At 40.1% G+C, this 26,979-nt stretch overlaps 1 protein-coding gene across 10 annotated transcripts in view; it reads right to left on the bottom strand.

The window, feature by feature from the left end:
- Nucleotides 1-26,979, bottom strand: part of PTPRZ1 (protein tyrosine phosphatase receptor type Z1) — a 299,955-nt gene that overhangs the window by 19,742 nt on the left and 253,234 nt on the right. For 6 of the 10 annotated variants that reach the window (XM_089672124.1, XM_089672125.1, XM_089672117.1 and 3 more), the window contains 8 exons: nt 20,140-20,225; nt 18,581-18,601; nt 16,478-16,574; nt 12,591-12,673; nt 9,864-9,998; nt 7,494-7,628; nt 2,846-3,009; nt 389-524 (listed from right to left, as the gene is read on the bottom strand). In XM_089672124.1, the coding sequence (XP_089528250.1) occupies nt 389-524; nt 2,846-3,009; nt 7,494-7,628; nt 9,864-9,998; nt 12,591-12,673; nt 16,478-16,574; nt 18,581-18,601; nt 20,140-20,225 (857 nt within the window). The remainder of the gene's footprint in view (nt 1-388; nt 525-2,845; nt 3,010-7,493; nt 7,629-9,863; nt 9,999-12,590; nt 12,674-16,477; nt 16,575-18,580; nt 18,602-20,139; nt 20,226-26,979) is intronic. The other 4 variants (XM_089672116.1, XM_089672126.1, XM_089672120.1 and 1 more) reach the window with 1 other exon arrangement.

The raw sequence follows: 26,979 nt of genomic DNA, 5'->3' as shown, positions 1-26,979 counted from the left end.
AGAGGAATTTAGGGATGTTAGGGGAGATCTGTACTGTGGGGGATGTGGGCTCAGTGCAAATCCTTTTGTGCTCCTAAGAATTTTTTGCCCATGGCAACCACCCCTGTGGCCCTTCTCATACTATGCCGCTGAATGTAATTGCCACTTTTGCAGGACATCTTGCCTGTTTACTTCCATTTTTGCCTAAATGGCTTGCCTTAAGTTAGTGAAAAAATCATAACTCTATTGTTAGATCATAAAACTATTTTACAATGGGGAACAACCACTGATATGCTACTGTGGTCAAAGTCTCTATCATATATGTCTGTATGTCATTTTTTATTCTGCCTATTGAAACACACAAAGTCAGCATATATTGTATATGGAAATGTTCTCTTTATATTTTTACCTCTGTTTGCACCAGATAATTCCTTTGAGAGCGAATATGTTTTAGAAAGCCAAAAATGTTTACTGTTCCTTCTTGCTGAATTTGCTGAAGCATACTATCCAAAACAATGTATGTTCCAGTCCTTCCCACTCCAGCACTGCAGAACAAAGTAACAGCAGAAATAAGCCTGATGTGAAAAACTGTTAAAAGGGTATTCAGTAGTTCAAAACCTTTGTATTCTTGTAAAAATAAACAGACAGATGTATAAAATAGGAATTATTGGTGAAAATAACTATCAATATTTCTAAACATGTAGTAATGCTTTTATTTTGTGAATTCAAATATTAAATAATAGGCTACAATGCTTTTTTAATAGCGCCACTAAACTTTGAATGAAAAATCCATATTATTTTGATTGGGAGGTAAAGAAGGCAGGTTCTGTACAAAGGTATACTACCCATGGTACAAGTAATATAAAATTCCAACTGTGAAAGAGGGGTTTATGTACAGCTAGCTACTCCCTACCCTGGTGAACTACGTTTGAAGACATGAGCTTTAGCTGCTGAGGGAATTGGATAACTACGCATATTTGGGTATTTAGGTATTTGTTGATCTGAATGGGGCTGAAAGATGATTCATGCACACTGATATACACATCTCTAGTAATCAAACAAACTGTATCTTTATATCCAGTTCCCACACACCAACACAAAATTAAAAACAGGTTTGTAGTAAGATACCCTGTTTTGTAAGCTGATGAACAGGAATAGGGGTATATAGATGAATTTATGGGAGAGAGAGACCTCAGGATTGGTTTCACCAGTGTCATGACATTTGTTCAAGGCAGCAGCACAACATTTACAGAAGGGCAGCACAGCGGCTAAATGGTTAATACTCCTGCCTGGCAGCACTAGGGTTGCTGGTTCGAATCCCAACCACGGAACCACCTGCCTGAAGTTTGCATGTTCTCCTTGTGCCTGCATGGGTTTCCTCGGGTATTCCGGTTTTCTCCCACACTCTAAAGACACACTGGTAGGTTAATTGGCTCCTGTCTAAATTGGCCCTAGTAAGTGTATTTATGAACGTGAGTTACGGAGCTTAGATTGTACACATCCTGAGGGTTAGGAACTGATGTGAATGTAAAATATATATATTTGTAAAGCGCTGCGTAAATGTGATGGTGCTATATAACTACCAATAAAAATAATAAATAATACTCTGGTTTCCTCCCACACTCTAAAGACATACTGGTAGGTTTATTGGCTCCTGTCTAAATTGGCCCTAGTATATGTATGTATGAATGTAAGTTAGGGACCTTAGATTGTAAACTCCTTGAGGGTTAGGGACTGATGTGAATGTACACTATATATGTAAAGCGCTGCGTAAATTGATGGCACTATATAAGTACCTAAAAGAAAAAAATCTATGGAATTGTCTCTTTATAGTACACAGTTATACAGCAAAACAGGGGGAGATAGATCACAATGCAAACATTCCTGTGAATTTCTGCTGCTTAGTTGCCCAATTATTGTATACTGATTATAAAAAAAAATAACAGAGTTGTGATCTGTGTCAGACTTGTGCCCAAGCAATCTTCCTCTTCTGCATATTATACTTTCTTTCCTGGCCTTGGTTTACTGTGCCTCATTGTTCTGCTGGTTGAACAGTATTTTCCACTAATGTATGTATCTGTACCATTAACCAACCTCCTTTAAAATATATATTATTTGTTTAGTATATGAATTATTAATTTTCAATAGGTTATTTAGAGGGCTCTTTAGGAATCTAAATCATAACTACTGGCAGGAAAAAACAAGAACTATCATACCATCTTTTGTATTGCAGGAGAATAGATAAGTGTCTCAAAACAGATTTACCCTGGCTACAAAAGGAATAATGCGTGCATGCAGTCAGCCACAGTGGCATTTGCTTGCCTGGAAATTTTCAATGGATTGTTGGAATATACTTATTTTTGTGATTAAATGAGAACAATAAATAAAATCAAGCCATGAGTGCATTCGTTTACGTGAATTAATAAATACATGATCCTTGCTTAAAAGGGTTGAACTAGTTGTTCACTGATAACACAGCTTGTGAAATGATCTGCCAGATAATCAGGTGCCACAAGGATGATGGCTGGATAGAAGACACTAATGAATACGTCTTGCTAATGGTGCATTAGTCAATGAAAGCAAGTATCAATCCACTGGAAAGCACTTGAAACTGCATAAACATAAGGAAAATTATATCCCATAAGTACAGATGATTTAGAATGTCTGTAGACATGTATCATATTTTGTCTTGTTTTTAGGTTTAAAATACATGTTTTATAGAAATGTAGATACCAGTAAAAAAGCCATTGTTGCAGTCAGAAGGCTGAACGACAAATAAAAATATGAGCATGGGATCTCTTGGAGTTTGCAGTAGCTGGATAGTGACATTTACCCCACTATGGAGCAATTGCTTTCGATGACATACCTACAGTGTACAACGACAGGTCCACTGGAAGATTTCTTGGCAGCTGAAGCCTTTCTGACAAATGTAAGAACTGGAAGAGTGTATTCAGGAACTCCCATGTCAGGCCATTGTGTATAATGGTAATGTGTAATCACACGCTCAATTCCTCTCCCTTTTTGGGAACCCTAAGGAAAAAAATAAATATCACATGAGAATTGAAATTGATTTATGAATTACGAACCAACCTTTGCATTTTTTTCAAAACAAGTTTTTTTTTCTATTAACTAGGGGTTATTAGAACTTTTGTAAGGTTTTTATTTTTGTTTGCATCTCCATTAGGGATATTTCCACCCAAGTGTCATGCCTGGTAACTAGGGATGAGATGATGGTTTGCATTGAACATTGGTTGTTTGGGTGTTCAAACGAATGCATGAACTTTAACCCGTTCAGCACCCTGCTCGGTGGGAGCCATGCATCACATATAGAAGCATTATTGCTACAGTTTCCAGATATGACAGCTCCCCACTGCAACTGCTTCCTAAGGAAGCCATGGGTGTTTGCACCCACATTGTCCCTAGGCAATATTGACATCATGGGGAATCCCTGCTCCTTTTAAGCAAAGGGGGAAGGGGATAGCAGTGACATCATTGCCCAAATAAGCCATGTTTGGTCAATGATGTCACTTTTATCCCTGCCCCTTCCCTTTTGCTGCTGACAGCTTGAGGAACTAGTGGTATCACCAGGATCGGTCATGTGCGCCTGGTCATCAGGTGTTTTTTTCAGTCAGCGGGTGGCAGGTATTTTGATTGATGATTTACAACATGCTTTGGGGATTTTATTTTTTTTAAAGGATGTGTTGAACATTTGGGTGACTTATTTATTTCTAGGTTGTGGGGAGGAGGTCTTGTCTTCATCAGATATTACCCCCACCCCATGTTGAGGATGCATTCTTAGGTTAAGGTGCTGTTATAGATTTCTAGGAGGACATTGAGATTTTTTTCGTTTTTTGGGTTTTTTTTGCATGGAGTCCGCCCTTAAAATTTGTACCAGACCTGAGGGTTTTTGTTTGTGTGAGGTACACAAAGGGTCTGCTATGCATTTTGGGAGGGACTCCCATTTTCTTTTTCATTCTTGCTGTAGGGTGTGCTACGGCAACAATGTCAGATACAGAGAAAATAATGACACAGTTTTAAAAAAAAAACATTATAAAGCAGCATATTGACCACTCCAAATGCCACCCCCCCCAAACAAAAACAAAACATAACAGACCCGTGAAGGGGGTCTGTATTCTGTTCTTTTTAAAATCAAGGAAGCCAGCAATGACAGCTGTGAAAGTAATTTGTTGACAATTTTAAACACTTTCTTGTAAATGTCAGTGCTGCTCCTGCACTTTCTGTACATCACAAAGATGCACCCCTTCACAGGCAGGATTAGGATATGTATTATGTCATTTAAAGGATAATTTCACCTTTGGAACATGTTATATGTTACACCCGTTTTTAGGGTGGAACATGTAACATGTTCCCATAGCTGCGCCTGCCATCCCTCCTCACTCTGACAGATAGTATGGGGAGAAGTCTTGCCGTACTATCTGTCAGATTTGAAAACAGTGCGGCCATACGTTGCTCCGTCCACATGGTCGCGTTACTCATTTACAGAGTTCTGTGAATGAGTGTCCAAAAGTCCCGACAGCCTTAGCGGCTGTGGGCTTGTAGTTTTCAATGAATTACCACAGAGCTGTGGAGCGCCGTGGTAGTTCATTGAAGCTTCCTGTCAGAATATCTACTTACTCATACATCCTGTACAGCAAGCAGATCTTCAGGAGACCTGCATGGCATCAGTGATCCACTGATCGTTGGTGCCATGCTTTACAGGCTCCTTTGGACAAAAATAATAAATACTAATTTTTTACCTGCAAACAAATATGCATTAATTATTTTTGTCCAAAAGGTGAACTTATCCTTTAAAAGAATTGGACAATGTTACCACTTTAAGCAATTAAAAAATCAATGCTACTGGCCAAACTGATTTTTTTAAATGTTTTTTACATTGGCATGTTCCCAAGGCCAGTACCCCCCCCCCCCCCAACCTTTTTTATGACACCCCCTTTCCCATTAGCCTCAAAATAGGTATTTTTAATTGGACAGATTCAGCTGCCATGATCAATGAACCCTACTCAATCCAAACCCAGTGCAGTCTGGCTCATCACTACACGTGACCACTGTCATTGAGGCAGGAAGTAAAGGGAAACTGGCCATTGAGATTGCAAACAGCAACAAAAACATGATACAGTTCTAACCCTTCCCCAGGCTATTGATATGTTTTGATTGCAGTATATGTCCCTATTAGAGAGATATCTCATGTCTCAGTGACCACCATCAGTGGGGCAGGAAGTGAAGAGACTCTTTATCAATAAGGACAACAAATTAGTAAATCAACCCCAAGGTGTCAAGGTCAATTTTTAAAGGAATGAGGGCTGTACACTTAGCATAGTGAATAATAGCACATCAGTTGAATTACTTTTAACCCAATCACATGGGTGTGGGAAGGAAAAAAGTTTACATTCAGTGAAACCACATAGTCAAATGATCAGCAGATGCAGAGATAAAGGTTGCTGATGGAATTCTCAATATATGCTGTAAAAACTGGATTAGGGTATGTTGGGCTGAATCAAACCCTGCCTTCTTATACAGTATATCTACAATACTGCAACAGCAAGTAGTGTACCAACTATATTAGTTACAGCACCTCCTGTTACATTCATCAAAATTTAAATAAAACAAAAATTCCTACAAATATCTAATGGTCACCACAAATAAGTTAACCTAGAAACCTCAAGCAATAGATTCATTAAGAGATTTAAGTAACTGCCAGGTGGTTTACTGCTAGTCCTATACACTTCTTTATTGCAGCCCCACAGGCTGAACAGCGTGGATGGATGACTCTTTGTCGGCTATTGTATTCAGACAGCCATAACACCTGTGGCTATCTGAATACCTGAACAGGGACTGGATTTGCTAGGATGCAGTCACTGTTCAGCCAACAATTTTCCAATCAAAATTAGTTGCAGGGTGATACCAACAAAGGGTTTCTGCCCGTCTGGTATTATATGGGACTGTCCTGGATTACAAATTGAAATGCTGTGTCCTCTGTTGATTCAATACAGGATGAAGTTTGTCCCCACCTCCTGCTGCCAATAGGTGCTGTGGAATGTGCTGCCCATCACTGTGATAGACAGTTCCAACGCTGCACCATGCACCTGTCTCTGCACAAGGAATGCTCACCCCAAGCATCAATTAACCAGAAGGTCATGAATCATGGTGTCAGCTGCTGCAGAAGAGGAAATGATTCACACTGGGTGGTGGCAAAGCTTGCACAGAGCACTGCTGGAGTGGGACACAGGCATCCTCAGTAGGGGTTCAGGGGGCCGCTGTCACAGCAGTAAAGTGACAAGTTACAACCCTGCTACAATTTTTGGGTACACAACAGGAGTTGGGAGTCTTGGCAGTAGCTTTCGAGAGTCAGGATAAGCAGTGTTGGAACAAGGAGGCAGGGCATGCCAAGGGAGGTAGAGTTAAGGTGACAGAGGATGCAACAGTGAGCAGTGTTTGAAGAGGTATGCACTAGGGTGCAGAAGCGAGCAGTGTTTGATGAAGGAAGCAGTGTTGGAAAAGGGTGGTAGATGGGTGGTAGATGTGAGGACTGTTGGAAGATGATTTCAGGTAAGGGCTGTTGTACAAGAGTTGCAGTGGTGAACCCTGGTGCTGGAGGAGTGTGCTTGCTATGCAATGGAAGATGGATTTTCCCTTCTCCAACAGTACAGAGGAGTGATCTCACAAATTACAGGAGTGGAACAGAGACCAGGGGAGTCAGCGGCAGCATGAGTGAGTAGACGAAATCTATTCTGAATGAAACATACCTGACATTTCATGAGCTGGAAAGAGGTGTCACCTGCCTCTCGCTTGCTATGCATGTCTACCTTTGCAGTCATGTAGGCAGGTGAAAAAAGGTCATACTCATATAATAAAAGTACGGGAATACATTCACACATATGTTACCGCTGCTTCAGGTAAGAAGCCAATATCCAAGCCCTATTCCTCCTATGGGTGCCAGCCCAGTTCGTGTGCTGCATAATGAAAAACAAAGAAGGTCCAGTTGGCTGCACTCCAACCAATCCACTTTATTACGCATACAATAAAACCAAATGACAGACAGTGGAAATACAATTATTGCATGCCTAATAAAGTGGATTGATTGGAGTGCAGCTTACCGGACCATCTTTGCTTTTCATATGGGAAATTTGGGAATTTAGAATTTGACATTCCCATACTTTTTCTGTTGTGAAGGGGGGACTTCTGTGGCACCAAGAAGAGGCAACATCATCGTCCAGAACAAATGCCTGTGTCTGTCAGCCCATTGAATACAGTTCAGCTATTAACCCCATGCCTTGTTCCACCCCCTGTCCCTTATTTTACCAGAAGTAATTCTAAAATTATTTCCAAGGCCAGCTGTTGGCAACACCTATGGCAGGGAATTTTATGTGCCTTAGGCCTAAAAGTGCATGAGATTTTGACATCCAACATTGTTTTTTTAACATATTTATATCTATGCAAGGCCTACTTTACTTAGGCTAATACTCTGCTCTAGATTTATATGCTGTTACACAAACCTTCTTGATCTTGGTGTTTCGAAGAGTGAAGATGCGCACAGTGTAATAGGCCAGGATTTGAATGCTTTTCTGCGTGACCAAAAAAGTGCCATATTCTTCGCTGCCATCACTTGGCCAATACTGGTCACATTTTCTCTGGAAAAAAACAACATTCTTTTTACTTAACTTCAGTTATAAATAGTACACACATTTGCTGTTTATGCCAAGATTAACATACATCTGAAAGTATCTGGACATAGAGTCCCCTCACCTCAGAGAAGCGCAGAAAGCAAATGCCTATTGTATATACAGTATGTATTTTAACTGTGTATTCAGTAGCTTGGCTGAATATTTATTTTACTTTTCTTTGTAATTTGAAAAGTACTTCAACTGACTGAATATATAATATGTATTGTGCTATAAATCTGCATTCATTATAACTTAATAAAGCAAATAATTTCACAAATAAGAGCCCAAAAGGTCTGCAGTTTTGGGGCATAGGGGTATTGGAGGGGAGGTAACTGGAAAATACAATTATCAAAAACGGAAAGTGGTGCATTCATGAGGACTTCATCTGTTTTATTTTTGACCCTTAGATATGAAGGGAATATATGCAGAAACATTTGATTTCACATTTTGGGAATAGATAGGAGTGCTAGGAATAGACATAGATTTATTCATATATGAATGATGAGCATGTAACATATATTGGTGTTTTTTGTAAAGTAAAGGGGTGCCATCTTGGGATGAGCTCAGTAGTATGGTTCTTTTGCCAAACTTTTATACTTCACATTCATTTGTTTACTTTATACTGTATATTTTACATTCTGAATATTTTTTATATATTTTATTTTATACTGTATGATATTACATTAACATAAAGTGGAGTGATATACAGTGCCTTGAAAAAGTATTCATACCCTTTGAAATTTTCCACATTTTGTCATGTTACAACCACAAACGTAAATGTATTTTATTAGGGTTTTATGTGATAGACCAACACAAAGTGGCACATACCTGTGAAGTGGAAGGAAAATGATCAATGGTTTTCAACATTTTTTACAAATAAATATCTGAGTGGGAACAGTTTTTCCAATCTTCTATTGTCCTATTTTGGTGAGCCTGTGCAAATTGTAGCCTCTGTGTCCAGTTCTTCGCTGACAGGAGTGGCGCCCGGTGTAGTCTTCTTCTGCTGCAGCTCATCTGCTTCAAGGTTCGAGATGTTGTGCATTCAGAGATGATATTCTGGATAACGTGGTTGTAACGAGTGGCACATACCTGTTATTTGAGTTACTGTTGCCTTTCTATCATCTTGAACCACAATTCCCATTTTCTTCTGACCTCTGACATTAATGAGGCATGTCCATGCACACAACTGCCGTTCACTGAATATTTTCTTTTTTTTCAGACCATTCTCTGTAAACTCTAGAGATGGTTGTCTGTGAAAATGCCAGTAGATCAGCAGTTTTTGAAATACTAAGGCCAGCCTGTCTGGCATCAACAACCATGCCACATATTCAAAGTCACTTAAATCCCCTTTCTTCCCCATTCTGATTCTCAGTTTAAACTTCAGCAAGTTGTCTTCACCACATCTAGATGGCTAAATACATTGAGTTGCTGCCATGTGATTTGCTGATTAGAAAGGAATTGAACAGGAGTACCGAATAAAATTGCCAGTGAGTGTATAGCTGTCACATAACCCATATGTTTCCCAGCCTGTCTGCAGGGAAGCATAGGCAGAAGGAGCATCTAGTCCTCTGCTACTGGTCACATTTTCAAAATAAAAAAGAGCCTTTGGAATATTGAGTAAAAATAAATAAATAATATCAATAAACTGTTTTAAATTGGCATACAAATGTATATTTGAAATCATATATTTATTATTTTGTGGAATTAACATGGCGTGTGAGGATTTCTGTCAGTCACAGGCTGTGTTGCACCCCTCCAGCCTGTGTCTTAGAATAAGAGAGAGGTAATTCCTCCATCAATCTGAATGTCAAATCTTGCACTTATTGTGTTTAGCTTGTTAGTGGGCATGGAGGAGGAGAGAGGAAGTGGGCTGTCATTTATCACTTTGTATACACGCACATGTATGACTCTATAGTCACATGGGCTGCCCATATGTGATAAGGAGGAAATGCTCAGCATAGACACTCACTGAAAACTGAGCATGTGCAGAGTTGCCTCTACAGCTGCAAAAACCCTAGCTGAATTGGGGACATGAACAGGAGGTGGAGAGAGAGCAGTAGGATTAACCAGGTTTTTTGCAGAATACAGAAAACGAATCTCATAGTTACTGAGTTAGTATGAACAGCATGTAATACAGCATTTACTGATAGTTTTTTATGATGTGGGTTTAGTGATACTTTAAGGAAACTTCCTGTGACTTACTCTTCCTTTTTCAACCAGGTTGGTGATCATGACAATAACTTCTACACTGTGCTCCCATATCATTCTCCAGAAATCCTCTGCAGTTGATTTTAGTGGTCCTTGAGCAGCAACATATGCTTTGGGCTTGTTGTAGCCCTACAAGACAAAAACAATTATTAACTGTGCTGTGAAATATTTTGCATCACATATGTTTTTCATGTTCACTGCATGCAAATAATGTGGAAGTAGAACATTTACAGGTATGAAGGTTTTTTCCTCTCCAGAAAAATGACGCCATCTTTTTTCAGGCATCATCCAGGTTCAGCATCTACTTTCTGGACTGAGATGTTGACTCAGGGATGACACGATCATGTAAAGATCAAGCACTTCTTGGCTGTGTTGTCTGACAAATATCTGCCGCTGCTGCAGCCTCTGACCTTGTGACTTGCTACAAATTTAGGATGTTGCTGTTTAAACACTGAAAGCGGTTATAAAGGCCTGCACAAGTGCTCCCGAAGCACACAGCCTGCTATGGGGGCACTGGGAGAAGAGGAGGGCTGGACAGCGCCAGCGGGGGACCACCAAATGAGGTAAGGGATCGCTTTGTGCAATACCTTTGCACAGAGTACAGAAGTATAAACGTCTTTTTTATTTATGAAAAAGTTACTTTAATATAACTTGAAGGAGAGATAACGGAGGAAATGCTTCCTCTGAGAGGAGAGAGAGGAAACACTTCCCCATACTTACAGTATTCTGATCACTGGGGAAGAAAAGATAGAGGAAAGGTTTCCTCCTGCCTGCAGGATTCTTATTACTGGGAAAGAGAATAGTGAGGAAATGGTTACACCTGTTTTAGCATTCTGATCACTTGGTAATAAAAGACTGAGGAAATGGTTTGTCCTACCCACAGCACTTTCTCAGCATTCTTTGCATTCAGGTAAAAAACCTTCTGTGTCCAACTGCCCCTCCCCAATCCCCTCTAAATACTTACAGTACCTGACTGCGATCTTGATCCAGTGCTGTGCCTGAGAGCAGCGGCTCTCTCCTCTCTCTCACTGCTCACTGGGCATGGAGGCAGCAGTGGGAGCCATTGACTCCTGCTACTGTCAATCACAACATGTGAGTACACAGGGGAGGGGAGCCATGCTGTCAGGATCAAGCCCACATGAGTGCAGCTTGCTATGGGGTACTCGGAAAGGTTGGAGGAGCCAAGAGTGCCATCGGGAGCACCAGAAGAGGAGGATTGGGGCTGATCTGTGCAAAACCATTGCACGAAGCAGGTAAGTATGACATGTTTGTTATTTTTTTAAAATACCTTAACAATCACTTATCAGCCCAGAGATGATACATTTGATGTCAGTGACATCATCAGCTTTTTCATGCAGATTGCTATGCAGTGGTGTATTTTGGTTTTGTGCTGCCCTAGGCAAGACTAAAATCGGGCACCCCCCTGCATCTAAATTTGCCCCACCCTTTTAGCTGCAAACCCCACCCCTTCCTCTTTAGGTCCCACCTCTTCCTATTAGAGCTCCACTCACTGACAACGATGGGGCACAATTCCTCCCACTGACACTAATGATGGGGCACTATTCCTCCCACTGACACCAATGATGCTGTCCCAATGATGGAGGGTTTGGGTGGGGAGGGAGGATTTGTGCTGGGAAGAGTAATAGGATAGGATGCTAGGATCAGAAATTTGAAAAGAAGATGTGTGCTAGAGGGGGGGGGATTTTTTTTGGATAGGGGAGATTTTTGCAGAGAGAATTGGAGATATGAGCTGGGAGGTTGGATTGAGTGGCAAAGATTTGTGTTGAGAGGGGGGATTTGGAGGAGGGGAAATTTTGCATTATGCCATTGGCTTGCAGAGGGAATTTATGCTTAGAGTGTGAGGGTCCTGATCAGTACTGCTTTTTTTTTTTGAGGAGAGATTTATGATGAGCCATGAAATGAGGGCACTCAATATATCCCCTCTCCAGGGGCGGACTGACCATTTGAAACTCGGGCACTGCCCGAGGGCCCAGGGTCAGTAGGGGGCCCCATGAGATGCCCCTGGTACATTTTTCATAGGCTTTTTTGAGTTTGGGCAAGGACACAGGGGTCCCATGATCCCCTATTGCCCGGGGGCCCCATGAGTTTTCAGCCCACCCCTGCCCCTCTCCTCGCATCACATAGCTGAGATTGGATTTCCTTACAGACACAGCCTTGATCTGTAGCCAGCTACACACTGTGCAGATGGATACTGTGTCTGTAAGAGAATCTGATCTTGGCTATATGCTGTGTGGGGTGGAGGAGATCTGAGTATCCAAGCTGTTTGCAGTGTGGGGAAGGGAGGAGGAGACCTGTTGAGTGATCTGCCAGCAGTGACCCTGTCCTCTTCTCTTCTGACCAATGTCTTATGCCCTACTGACTCCTGTCATCTGCACTGCTGACCTGACAACCCCTTTTCTCCAGCTTGCTGCCCCTTGTCCTCTGTTCTGCTGACCCGCTGCACACTGTCCTCTGCTCTGATAACCCACTGTACACTATCCTACAAACTAATGACCTCTGTAGACTGCCCTATAAACTGCGGACCGTATCCTCTGCCCTGCTGGCTCCCTGTACACTGCCCTGCTGACCTCACTTCCTCTGCCCCCCCCAAGATTTTTTCTGAACCCCTACATCAGACAGTCTAGATCAGGCCCTGATGCAGATCAAGTCAAACTAGTATATATGTAACTGTAAGCAGAAAATGATAGCTAATTTACTTACATCAACATAATTTGCATTTATGTAATCAGTCGTCTTTCCATCTTTGTCTCCCATTTGTGAAAGCCTAACTCTGCTGTGATCATCTTTCAAGAAAAAAAACATAATTTAAAGTATATGCAGATATGTAACAACCAATATATCTTGAAGATCATCATTATTTTTAAAACTCAGCAATTCATTATTTCTTTATAGAAATGTTTTAAATAACTTTTTTAATTCAATAATTTGTATTGAAGTTACAGAATATACAGGTAATCAGATAACCACAGTACTAATAACATATCATACAGGAACACAATATAGTATTCATTTAGATTAGAATGATATCAAGGATGAACAATAAAGAATTGCCTGCAAGTATCTGACAAAAGAGACATAAAATTGGTAATATTTTAAAATGATGTAGTTGAGGATAGATACTGTAGGTATTAGCTAGAGAGGGACAAAGAAAGGTACAGGAAGGGGAACTGAATGTTGCAAAGCCAAGGAGAGTTATATCAGGCCCGAAGGGCAAGGCATATCAGGTCTACCAAAGCTCGCTGTTAAGAAGTGTGACACCCATGGGTCTCAGCTTTTTCTGCATTTGGGCATGGTGTCAGAAAGTTTTGCTGTCAATTTCACATTAAAGAAAGCCAAGTGAAGCCTATTTTAACCTCAGATAATGAAAGTAAGTCAGACAGCCAGGCTTTTTCTATTGCTTCTTTGAAGTCAAAACATGGGATATTAGTTTGAATTGATGCTTCAAGAGGCCATCGGCATGAGCTTAAAATGTTACTAAACCCAGGACCCTGCATTCACTATATCTGGTCTTCCACAGTAAACAGAACATGCAAATGCAAATATTTTAGTAAATATAAACTGCTAAATACCTTTTCTCATCAGCAGTATACAGCAGTCTTGTGACTTAAATTAGTGTCTGGCTGAGCACTAGTTAATTTTGTAGGAGGAGTTTTCATTCTCCTCTGACTGTCCTATAAGGCTGCATGACCCCTGACCCTTTGTCCGGACAGTGCTGATTCGTCCTGTGCTGATCACATGCACACTCCAAAAAATACTCTCTAGCAATACACACCAAACAGAGTATGTGCAGACTTGCCACTGCTGCTCTGTATTATGGCAGAAGGATTGGAGACAGTAAAAGAAGGGGAGGATCAGAGAAGACAGGATCAAACATCCTTTTTTACAAAATGTGGAGGATTAACCCCTTAGGTTTCACAGTGATTATAACAAGCATGCTTTACTGCATATACAGACTGATTTTACTGTTGTGGATTTAGTAACACTTTAAGCAGTGCTTCACCTGGAAGCATGGTGCTGGTGATGACTAATAATGTGTTTAACATGTAATATACTTGCTCCCATAACACTTGAGCTATTGGACAAGTCCATCATACATGGTGACTAACTTTTTTAATCTACAATATATCACTATACATATACACTATATTACCAAAAGTATTGGGATGCCTGCCTTTACACGCACATGAACTTTATTGGCATCCTAGTTTTAGTTTGTAGGGTTCAATATTGAGTTGGCCCACCCTTGGTAGCTATAACAGCTTCAACTCTTCTGGGATAAGACACACACTTAGGAGTGTGTCTATGGGAATGTTTGACCATTCTTCCAGAAGCAAATTTGTGAGGTCAGGCACTGATGTCAGATGAGAAGGCTTGGCTCACAGTCCCCGCTATAATTCATCCCAAGGGTGTTCTATCGGGTTGAGGTCAGGACTCTGTGCAGGCCAGTCAAGTTCTTCCAACCCAAACTTGCTCATCCACGTCTTTATGGACCTTGCTTTGTGCACTGGTGCACAGTCATGTTGGAACAGGAAGGGGCCATCCCCAAACTGTTCCCACATAATGGGGAGAATGAAATTGTCAAAAATGTCTTGGTATGCTGACATCTTAAGAGTTCCCTTCACTGAAACTAAGGGGCCAAGCCCAACCCCAGCCCCTGAAAAGCAACCCCAAACCATAATACCCCCTCCACCAAACTGTACACTTGGCACAATGCAGTCAGGCAAGTACCGCTCTCCTGGCAACCGCCAAACTCAGACATGTCCATTGGATTGCCAGACAGAGAACCATGATTCATCACTCCAGAGAACAAATATCCACTGCTCTAGAGTCCAGGCTTTACACCACTGCATCTGACACTTTGCATTGCACTTCTTGACATAAGGCTTGGATGTAGCTGCTCGGCCATGGAAATCCATTCCATGAAGCTCTCTACACACTGTTGTGCTAATCTGAAGGCCACATGAAGTTTGGAGGTCTTTAGCTGTTGACTGTATATATGTATGTATATATATATATATATCCCACACTGCCAAAAAAATGTATGAAAAAATGTATTACAAAAGTGTAGCACAAATTATGTTGCAGCTAATCCACTGTTATGTGTTCCCACATTAAGCTCCACATTCTGTAAAAACTCAAATTATTAGCAACGGAGCTACAAATCATTTTCTTTTTCTATCAACAAAAACACTAAGGACAGCCAATTCTGTAGTTGATACAAATTACTGCTACAAAACCACATGTGTAACATGACCATTAGCATAAAAGTAAAAACAGATAAAATTGGATGTGGCAGGTTTAATTGGTAAAAATATTAGTCTACAATAGTGAATGCAAAGCCATCAACATTATGACATTTTCTAATATATATGCAGCTCAATAACTGCAGTAATAATGTTAGACTGTAAGGAGTTGATTTACTAAAACTGGAGAGTGCAAAATCTGGTGCAGTTGTTTATGGTAGTCAATCATCTTCTAACTTCAGCTTGTTCAGTTAACCCCTTTGTGCCGATGCCTCCCGGCCCTTTAAGAGTTTCAGAACAGGGTTTTAGGGTCATGTGACCGCCGTGATTCGCCGTCATGGCGGTCACATGATCGGAAAAGGTCCACAAGGGGAGATCGGGACCTTTCCATGAGTCACGGACATATGTGCTGGGAGCACGCAGGGCACGCGCTCTCAGCACATATGTATTTTCTGATGGCACGCAAATATGCGGCCGCTCGGTGGCAAGTCCCAGATACCAAGAGGCCGCATATTTGCGTGGGGTCAGTGTCTAGGGGTTAAGCTTTGACAAAAAAAAAAAATTGGAAGCTGATTGGCTTTTATGTCGAAGTGTCCAGATTTTGCACTCCCCAGTTTTAGTAAATCAGTTAGAACTCAGATCAACTATTATTATTTATTATTTCAGGTACTTGTGCCCAAAAAAACTAATCTAAGGTTGATGTGAATGATTTAATATTTTCTGTAATGTGTTGCATAATATTGTATTCCTTCAAAGGTACAACCCCGTACAAGGGTTGTGCCTCTCGGACGGTCACAGGGGAGATGGATGGGGTGTTGTTGAGTATGAAGTATTCTTTGAGTTCTAACAGAATGGTTTAATTCAATCTTCACATTATGACCAACACATATGACATGATTTTATAGAAACGTAGATAAATCAGGAGTAATCCTGCCAGGGAGCAGAAAGTATCCTCACTTTGGAATTATGGGGTAGTAGGTTCGGTGTATACAAAATCGGTATGGTTAAAAGAGCCATAAATGAATGAACAGAACATATAGTCAAGAGACTAAGTATTTCTTTTCATTGCATGATATTATCTACCTTCTTGGCGTTGTGACATCTAAAAATTTTCTTTGATCATATATTAGCTAGCATATAGATATGTAATGTTGCAGAAAGAGGTCAATTTTATCTAAAGTGACAAACCTAAGATATCCTTTTTCTGCAAAGATACATCTGCTTGATATTTTATATAACAGAGAGGGGATCTTGCTAATTTGTCTTTATTAAAGATCAGCTGATGTCCAGTATTAAAACCCATATATTGTTGGGGTATATCTTGAACAATCATTATATACTTACAGGCTACAATGTTTATGTATCTGTTCTTATTTTTGTTGTCTGGGTGGTTTGAGCTATCAGATGTTATTCCCAAATCAGCAGTGCAGTTTTGAACTTCCTGAAAATAAACAGAAATTGAGCATTTGTACATTTAATTTCAATCTGTTTATTGGTTTTTAGATATACATATAGTGCAAGAAATGACAACAAATAAATTTACTGACACCATACTGGCAGGAAGATATCCAGAAAGGCATAAGTGTACTGAATGGTGTACAGAAACCAAAATCATAGCAATATAACCATTGGCAACGGATGTCACATCTTGGTGAAAAAGTAACAGAAAATTGGCAAAAGTCAAAATATTCCTCTCACCAGTATAAAAATAAAGGTGAGTGATAATAATGTGTTAAGTATGGTGTAATGCTCATTTAAATCCCATAGAAACAAAGGGCAATATAATGAAAGTTACACATGACCATGTAAGTTTAGATAATGAAGAAAAGCAAGGAAAAGAAGGAACAAAGAAGAAAGAAAAGTCGAGGGCAACCAAGGTAACGCTTCCCAGACCTCATTTGTCCATTGATAAATATTATATCCATGGTTGACATGTCTTGTCAAACTTGGCCTGATTATTGTGGAGGGTGCAAGATTATCATTAATCATGATCCTGTTTAATTCTTTGTCTGATATAGTCAAACACTATTATTGTCTGGTTTCAACAATGTGCTATAGCTATTCTAGCGACTAGAATCATGGAGGAGATAAAGCTGTTCTTTTTTTTTTGGAAAATCATGATCTAGTTTCTGAAAAAGAAGGATTCTGGTAATGCCCATTCATTTTACTGAGTTAATTAAATTAAAGCTAAGCTACGCTGCATCGGAGCACCACAAACCAAAAGCACAGTTTAAAATCACTTTAAAACCCCCCCCTAGCATTGCTGGCTGCAGCCGCTTTCAATAAGAGCAGTAGCATTTACTTCTTGGAATCCATCTTCCCTTAGCTTAGGCATGCAGGCGGAGTATGTACTTAGCTAAGAAAACCCCTCCTCCACTCCTGAAGACTCCTGTAATGTATGACATCATTTGCCTAGGCATGGAAACCAGAAAGTAACTAAAGAAATGTTAAAAAAAAGGTTTAAAACAAGTAAATTTGATATACTTACCTACATATTTACTAATGCTAGTACCATAAATCAGTGATGACTGGGAGAGTTTAGTTTCACTTTAAATAATCTGATCCAGAACAGAAATTAGTTACCTTTGGCCACTGCCACCAAATACTGTATGTAACATTGTGCTTTCCTTGCCACAGTTTCTGAAAAACTTGGAGGAGGCCTGTGAATTCATCTTAGCTATCCTAGTTGGGACCATATACCATCTCAATGGAGTTTTGTAATTAGATTCCATCAGAGTTGAGTTGATAGAAACCTTAGATAGATTGTTGGCTAAATCTTGCCACTCTGATAATTCCCAGGAGATACTGAGATCTCTTTTCCAGTGTTCCGTATAGGAGAGCTTATGATCTCAATCAATTAAGTGGCCGAATACTATTGAAATACAGTCTTTCACTAGGTTTCAATTTTTACAAGAGCTCTCAAAGAATGTCAAAGATAAGGGATGGTTAATCCCTTTATGTTTATTCAACAGATAAAAGATAATCAGAACAATTCAGAGAAGGTAGTTGCAGTATAGTTATGTAAAATTCTAAAGAATGCAATTTATGTTCCAATAAAGCCTTCTATGCCCAACAAGCCTTTACAGAAGAGGTGTGGGGAAAGTGCTTGAGTAAACTCTGGGTTATTTAGCAGGGGAGATAGTGGCATGTGAGGTGAGCAGAGTTTCTTCCTTGTCCGATGTCTGTCCCATGTGGCTAATGAATAAGACAGCATGAGACATAAAATAGAGGGGCAAAACTTACTAGGAATCCATATCATGGCCGCTATAGAGCCTACAGAACATGACAGTACTTCCCTTTCAGCCCAGTGTCGAGTATGGCCTTTAATTGTGGTACATTTCCACATTTAAATGTGATCCGACAGCAATCATTTTCTAAGTGCTCTAACAAACTGCAGCAGTTGGAGATAATGTTCTATTCCAAGATATTGCATTGAATTTCTCTTACCTGATAAAATGCTTTAAGAGTCTAATGAGGGAATGAATGAAAAAAATAACATAAATTTTACAATGCAAACATAAAGAGGAATGATTAACAAAACTTCAAATGAAACATAACTGGTTAGAATTAATGGTTAGAATTAATGCCAAATTTCTGGAGAGAATAAGCAGGGACCATACACAGGTACTGGTTGTTTTGGGAATGACCTGACTGACTTATGGGTTTAATCATTAAGATAAAGGACAATTTTCATATAAAAGTGGCCCGTAGTAACCAGACATAGATAACCTCTCACTAATATGAATTCAGTCAGCCAAATCTGATCAAGTGGATATATAATACTGTGCTGTGCTTTTTGAATGGCTGTTGAAAAGCCCCAGTGATACTCTGGGGAGAGGAGGCTGTTCACCTAGCTAAGTAGATGTTCACTTTGCAAAGTGATTGTTAGTGAAAAAAGGTGAAGCTGTGTTAACTTTGAATAACCAATCATTTGTGAGAGGATTTTTTTCTAGCATGATTGGGTATTCAAAGTGGACACAGCTTCTCCCTATTTACTGACATTTACTTTGCAAAGTGAACATGAACTTTTCTCGGTTAACAGCCTCTATTTTCCAGGCATTTATATGGTATGTTTCAGCCTGAATCATTTTATATATAAATGTCATACTCAAAAGACATCACTTTAGTGTATGGCCGCTTTCAAATAAAATTCATGAAAAGTTAACAAATGTCAATGATTTTAAGTGAATTATCTTATTCCCACATAAAATAAAGATTATGGTTATGTAATAAAAATTGAAAAAAGAAAATGTGTATGTATATACGACCAATACAATACATATAAAAAAAATCTGCATAAAAGTATGATAATATGACATCGGGTTGTTATAGCGTGACCCATGCATGCTTGACTTCACCTATACTGTTTGTACTGAAAAAGTCCAGAAAAAGGTTTCGAGGCATACAGCACAGGCCTAACATAATACCTCTAATGAAGCAAATCCCAAGTTCTGATGGCTACTGGTTAGATGCCAGATACTTTCCAGAGCTGTGATCTTCCAGCTTGAAGAGCTGAACTGCTTGGCATCCTCCTCCTGTCCCTTTGGTCATTCACTGCTAGTATTATTTTCCCAGAATGCAAGACATTCTGTGAATGAAGGTGAGGCAGATGAATGAGAGGAATGCTCCCCTCTATTCACAGAACACCTTGCATTCTGGGAAAATAATACTTAGGGTTTTGTGTGTTGCTGGGGAGACAAGAAGGTAAGGGGTGCACTGTTGCAGTCACATCCTTTCATCTCTACAGCATTGGCAGCTATGGAGAGTATGTGGCCTCACTGAGGGAAGGATCATTACACTAGTCAGCAGCCAGAAGATGATTAAAAACACATTAATACACTGGTACTGTATGCTCGAAAAATGTTGTACATATATAAGAAAAAGTATGTACTAACCTTGCCTCTTACCTTGGAAAGTTCCACCCTGAAACCATAAAACTGCATATGTTTCTCACTGCACTGAGCTAAAATATGCTTTTAGTCCTACAATAGCACAGGAAAACCTACCTCAAATTCTTCTGCAAATCCATTCGTTGAATGCAGATCACGAACATGTTTGGGAAATTGCTTTAAAGGTATTGCTCCAACGTTATCTGATATAAGAGTTAGATAGAAATAAATGCCAGCATCAATCAGCAGATATAACAGATAAATTAGTGGTGAGTGTTTTACCTTTAAGCGTAATTTTACCCATAACAACTTGATTAAAAAAATTATGTTCTGTAGCAAGCAACATAGATTCTACATTAATAATTATGCTACCAAAATCACTGTGTGCTGTAAATTGCCTCCAGAACGTTCTGTTTCTTCTTGAAGATGGCTGCCATTTTGTTGAAACCCAAAGCAGTCACTTTCTTGTTGAGAAGCTCACCACCATCCCTTTGTCTCAAAAACTATGGGGTAGATTTACTAAAACTTGTGCACTCAGAATCTACTGCAGCTGTGCATGGTAGCCATCAGCTTATAACTTCAGCTTGTTCAATTAGGCATTGGCAATAAAACCTGGAAACTGATCGGTTTCAATGCAGATTTGCACCAAATTTTGCACTCTCCAGTTTTTGTAGGTAATTCCCTACATGTCATTTTCCGCAATTAAAATGTGTTCATTTCTAGCCTTGATTGTATGTCTAGGCTCAGATAGAGGGGAAGTTTGCAGTAGCTGACAGTACCAAGGTTCACAGCTTTTTTTTTCTGACGGTTTTGAAAAATAACAGGAACTGCAGTTCCAATTAAAAAGTTTTTATGGCAAATTGAAATGATTATATCTGCTGTGGAGGATGGCTGGAAAGTAATGCTTAGAAGGTTCCTTTGATAAAGTCAGAATCAAATAAAGAATTACGCTATATATGCTTTGTGATTCTTTTACATATCATCACCGGGAATTTGGTGGAATACTGGAGAAATGGTGGCGATTGGAACCCACATCTGAAAGCTATCTTAGCCAAGCTCTTCTGACTCTTACTAATCGAGAGTCCACACCAGTTTTGGTGAGTGGGGAAACAAAGGAGGGGAGACCGGGACGATCTCAACACCAATCAAAAGCTATTGCACAGTTGCACTTTTATTATAGGACTGCACTTTCTTTCTTTATATATTTGTTTATGGATTGCATATATTCATTCATGGACTGCACTTAGTTCACTTTATTGAATTGCAGAGCACGTGATTAGTAGTTGTATGTTTATATATATTAAGAGCAGCACTGTTAAAGCAGAGTTCCACCCAAAAGGGGAAGTTCCGCTTTAAAGAATGGTCCTCCGCTCCCCATTAAGGATTGGCACCTTTGGGTAGTGGGGGGGGGGGACGGGTACCCGAATTTGACAGGTACCCGCTTCCACTTCCACTTACGCTGCCGATCGCCTAGGATATCGGAAACGGAAGTTGTCCTCCTACCCTCCCTCCCCGAAGTCTTGTGGGACACATGACAGGTCCCAGAAGATGACGGGGCCATTCAGGAAGTGCAGCGCTACTCACGCATGCGCAGTGGGCACCCGGCTGTGAAGCCACAAGCTGTCACAGCCGGGTTCCCACACTGAGGATGTCAGAGCCTAGAATACAGGACGGCCGGTGAAATGGGCTGTGGCGGGGCAACGTGGGATCATGGGACAGGTGAGTGGCTGTTTTTTTAAAAGTCAGCAGCTACAGTTTTTGTAGCTGCTGACTTTTATTTTTATACAGAGTGAGTGGAACTCTGCTTTAAGATACATGTGTTAAGGTATTTTGAGGTTTTACCTTTCTACACAGCAGCACATCTAGAAATCTTGTTTTGTATAGACAATGTACACACAGTAAAATTTTAACATAGCGTGGAAATATCAAATTTAAATAAGGTTCACAGTTGCTGATGCCTATGCTGAGGTAGAAAGAAGAGACTTTGTCCTGTCACCTCTCCTCTTCTTTTCTCTATCCTTAACCTGTCCTTCTTCGACACAGTCTGTGTCATTCCTGTTGCTCCTCAACAGCAGTAAATCTTGAGTATGTCAGCAGATTGGCTTGTAATGGCTCACTCATTATCAGCACAGTGCAGAGAATACAGGACAACCGAGGCTGTGCAGGGTAGGGTGAGACAGTGCCTTACTGGATTTCAACCTCTTCCAGTCCACCATAAGTGTATATGGCGGCTTCTCGGCAGGTGGGCGTTGGCGTTGAGAGTCCGCGTATATTTGGCCCTATGTAAACATCTTTCTGTGCTGAGAGCACATGCCGTCGGCGCACCCAACACAGTTACTGGCGGGTACTGGAAAGCTACCAATCATGTGACTGTCAATCACAGCAGTCACATGATCGGAATGCTCTGCCTCCCAGCATTTCAAACCTCCAAAAGGGCCAGGAGGCGGTAGTGGGAAGGGGTTAAAAAGTATAGGCAATATGTTTTACATGGCTATACCTGTAAAAGGGGCCAGCATGAAGTAATCTATCAGGACATAATTTTCTGACGAACATTCCATTTTATTGCAGGGATATCATTAGGGTAAAAAAATTGTTACACTTTAGAACCACTTTAACAGAAGGCAGAACTCTCAAGGATGTGCCCTCACATTTTAATTCCTAAAATCTACACAATCTGCACTGTCCATTCAAAAAAGAGACACACAGAATTATATAGAAGTTGCTGCAACATAACTTGTTCAAAGCTGCTTTTTAACATTAAGCAATTGCCCTCCAGAGGATTTACCCCCCTTCCTGACCAGGCCATTTTTTGCAATACGGCACTGCGTTACTTTAACTGACAATTGCGCGGTCATGCAACGCTGCACCCAAAAGAAATGTACGTCCTTTTTTCCCCACAAATGGGGATTTCTTTCGGTGGTATTGATCACCTGTGCATTTTTCATTTTTTGCATCATAAACAAAAAAAGACTGACAATTTTGAGAAAAAAACAATATTTTTTACTTTTTGCTATTAAACATACAGTAAAAAACAATTTAAAAATCAAATTTCGTCATAAATTTAGGCCAAAATGTATTCTGCTACATGTTTTTCCTAATAAAAATCCCAAAACATGTAAATTAATTGGTTTACGTGAAAGTTATAGCGTCTACAAATGGCAGTATATATACTGGAATTATATTTTTTATACTAGTAATGCTGGAAATCAGCAACATATAGAGGGACTGCGGGACTGCGGCAGGCATTTTGACACTGGGGGGGGGGGACTAATTAACTGTCACTGCATCCCCAGTGACACTAATACAGTCATCAGTGCTAATAAAAAGCACTGACATTGTACTAATGGCACTGAGCAGGAAGGTGTTAACATCTTGGGCGATCAAAGGGTTAACTGTGTGCTGTTTTATTGTGTGCTGTATGTCTGTTTCACTGTGTAAGCACATTACTTTGTATGGCTCTGCAATGCAGAGCCATACAAAGCAATGTGCAGGAGCTGACAGGGGAGAGATCTGTATTGTTTACATATAGGTCTCTCCCCTTTTAGTGATACTCGGTGATCGCCGGGTGACAGCAGGGAATCACTGGCAGGGACCTAGTGATTGACAGCCGAGGCCGCCAAAGGCAGCGCGGGTAGAGTGCGCCCCCTACCTGGAAACGCAAAATCACGTATATATGTATCATATATATGATTTTGCGCTGCCCTGCCGCCCTCTAGCAGTATTTTTGCTATAGGACAGCAGAAAAGCGGTTAATGTCACTCCAGAGCTGGCAAGTGTATTGCTACCCTCCCCCCTTTCCCCAGGATCCACTTGGTAGATTGGGTTCTCTGTTCTTGTACCTTGACTCTGTGAACAACGTCAGCCCCTCTGACACACCTGGTTGAATAAAAGTTGCTGCAAACACTAATAGGAACATTGGCACAGATAGAATGCACCCAGTTGCAGTTCAGTACCAGGAAAAAAAACCCCACCTGACTGGTAAATGAACTCAGTGTTTTGTAATCGGTTCAGATAAATGGCAGTATGTATGAGGAATAGGGCTGATTTATTAAAAGCAAATAGAACTTTCTCTCGCAAAGTGAACAGCCCATTCACTTTCAGTAAATCAACCTCATAAAATCCCAATCGTTGCAACCAATGCTTTTTTCAAAACTGTTTTTATTAGCCAGGCTTTAGATTCTCTCATTTGCAGACCTTTGGCAATCCAAATGATAATAGGTCAGTAATTAATTATGTGAATGGTTTATTGATCTCTTATGTGTATGTACTGTGCCTAGTAGCAATGAAGAATACTTTTGTGCATGTCTCTGATATAAAAAATTAGAAAAAATTCAGAAAATCGCTGGATGGAATATTGTTTCACAGTGTGGATATTATAATAGGAAGTGTTTTCTTTTACAAAGACAAATTAACGCATTGATGCAGAGCTGTTATTTATATCAACAGATGTTCACCATTTAGACCACCTAATAACTTAGTCTTAAGATAACAAGAATTTGTTGATATGATATTAGTGCCCATCTGTTCTGTTTCATAGATCAGTTGAAATGCATACTAAAATTGAATTATCTTGTAAACCTAAATGAAAAAAAATTATAAAAACCCCACATACGTGCAATTCCACTTTCACACTTAAAAGACAGCATCTGGCAGCAGGTGTGTGTTTTATAATTAGTTTCAAATACAGTAACAAGCAATAACACCTAAATGAAAGCGCTGGAGTATTCACTCAGTAAACCAGCTGTGCAATCAAATAAATAAATAAATATTACCCAATAGGCTATGCCTAATAAATATATTTCAGGTAGTTTCAAAATCACACTTGCACAGCAAGCTTTATGCAATGAAAAAAATACATTTTAATATATAGTTTTGAGAAAAAAAGACTGTATATAACCAATTAGGTAAATAAAAGTTCTGTACAAATGTTAAGAAAGCCACAGCAAATTCACAGTGAATATTAGCACATTTAGCAGGAAGAAAGCTATTCTGAAGATATTTTGTGTCTAGAACATTATTAACCACTTGCCTACCGGGCACTTTAACCCACTTCCTGCCTGGGCCAGTTTTAACCTTTCAGCACTGTCGCACTTTGAATGATAATTGCGCGGTCATGCAACACTATACCCATTTGAAACGTTTATCATTTTTTTCACACAAATAGAGCTTTCTTTTGGTGGTATTTAATCATCACTGGGCATTTTATTTTTCGCACTATATATGAAAAAAATAGCAAACATTTTGAAAAAAAAAGTTTTCTTTTGTAAAATTTTGCAAACAGGTAATTTTTCTCCTTCACTGATGTGCGTTGATGAGGCTGAACTGATAGGCAGCACTGAGGGGCACTGAAAGGCAGCACTAATGGGCACAGATGAGGCAGCACTGATAGGCAGCATTGATGGGCACTGATAGGCTGCACTGAAGAGGTGGCACTTGCTGGCATTGATGAGGAGGCATTGATGATGCTGCACTGATATGCGGAACTGATGGGCACTGAGAGGTAGCAACGATGGGCACTGATAGGTTGCACTGAATGGCACTAAAAGGTAGTACTAAAGGGCTCTGACCGGCAGCACTGATGGGCACAGAATGGAAGCACTGTTGGGAACTGATGAGCAGCACTGTTAGGGGCCTGATGGGCAGCACTGTTGGGCACTTTTGGGACTGCAATGATAATCAGGCACTTATAATCAGTGCCCTGATTATCAGTACAGATGTCTGCTTTGACAGTTGCCGATTACCGGCACTACTTTCCTCACGCTGTGACAAGTGTATTTACATAGTGGTCAGCTGTAATTGGATACAGCTGATCACATGGCAAAAGGCCGCTGTGATTGGCCTTATACCATGTCATGTGATCAGCGATGTCCAAAAGACACAGTGATCACAGACAGAGCTGGGTGCCTACCATTGGGTCACTGGAACTGGACTACTGCGCTGTAGCCCTCATTTGGCTATGGCATGGTAGTAAAGTGGTAATAAAACATTCACAGTAAAACAAAGAATAGCTAATATTACGTTAAGCAGCCATCCTATATTCCTCCAGCATTCTCCTCCACCAGCTTCAATGTTTCTCTGGAATCTCTGATTGTGGGAAGATTTTTGGTGAGGCTGTCACCAAATTTTGCCAGCAACGTAAATAAAAAGTGGACAGTGGAGGGGATTGTAAAAGTAAACATACACTAAAATTTACATTGCTTTAATAGCAAAACACCCAAAATTATAGTGTAGCTCTCCCTCCAACTAACAAAGTTGTAAATGTTTGCTTAGAGTACATAGAAATTTTGGATTTTTGCTTCGATGGGAAAGAATGCACCAAGTTGTTATGCAGTTCAAATGACGTTTATTAGTCATATAGTTCTATTAAAAATACAACAGGTTTCAGGGTTCCAAAAGGCAACCAGAGGAGGCTTAACACTTTTTATAAAACTTTAACTGCACAATGCCAGTCCTGTTTCCAGTTCCTCCTTATTCTAATACTCTTAGGTCATGGTGAAGTCCCCTCAGAACCAAAAAGCACACAAGAGATGATTTACTAAAACTGGAAAGTGCTAAATCTGGTGCAGCTGTGCATGGTAGCCAATCAGCTTCTAACTTCAGCTTGTTCAATTAAGCTTTAACAGAAAAAAAATGGAAGCTGATTAGTTTCTTTGCAGAGCTGCACCAGATTTTGCACTCTTTGGTTTAGTAAATCAGCCCCTAAGGATTTTTAAACAACAAAGTAACAACATTATGACTAGTAAACTTTTCTGGACTGGACAACAACGTTGCGCTCTCCCTTGTGCATTATAGAGCTCCCTATTCAAAAGCTTTCACATCTAGTTCTCCATACAGAGATGCAGCATTCCTCTACCTGGTTTCCATGTTATGGTTTTCATTGCTGCCTGTGTCCCCATTGAGAACAGCTCAAACCACTTTTTGTCCCAAAGACAGAACAGAAAGTAACAGAAAACTTCC

Source organism: Staurois parvus, unplaced genomic scaffold (genome assembly GCF_062004578.1).
Source record: "Staurois parvus isolate SC_StPar_1 unplaced genomic scaffold, SC_StPar_1.0 ptg000120l, whole genome shotgun sequence".
NCBI lineage: Eukaryota > Metazoa > Chordata > Amphibia > Anura > Ranidae > Staurois > Staurois parvus.
The sequence above is the reverse complement of the archived record's forward strand: the minus strand, read 5'-3'. Positions and strand labels throughout refer to the sequence as shown.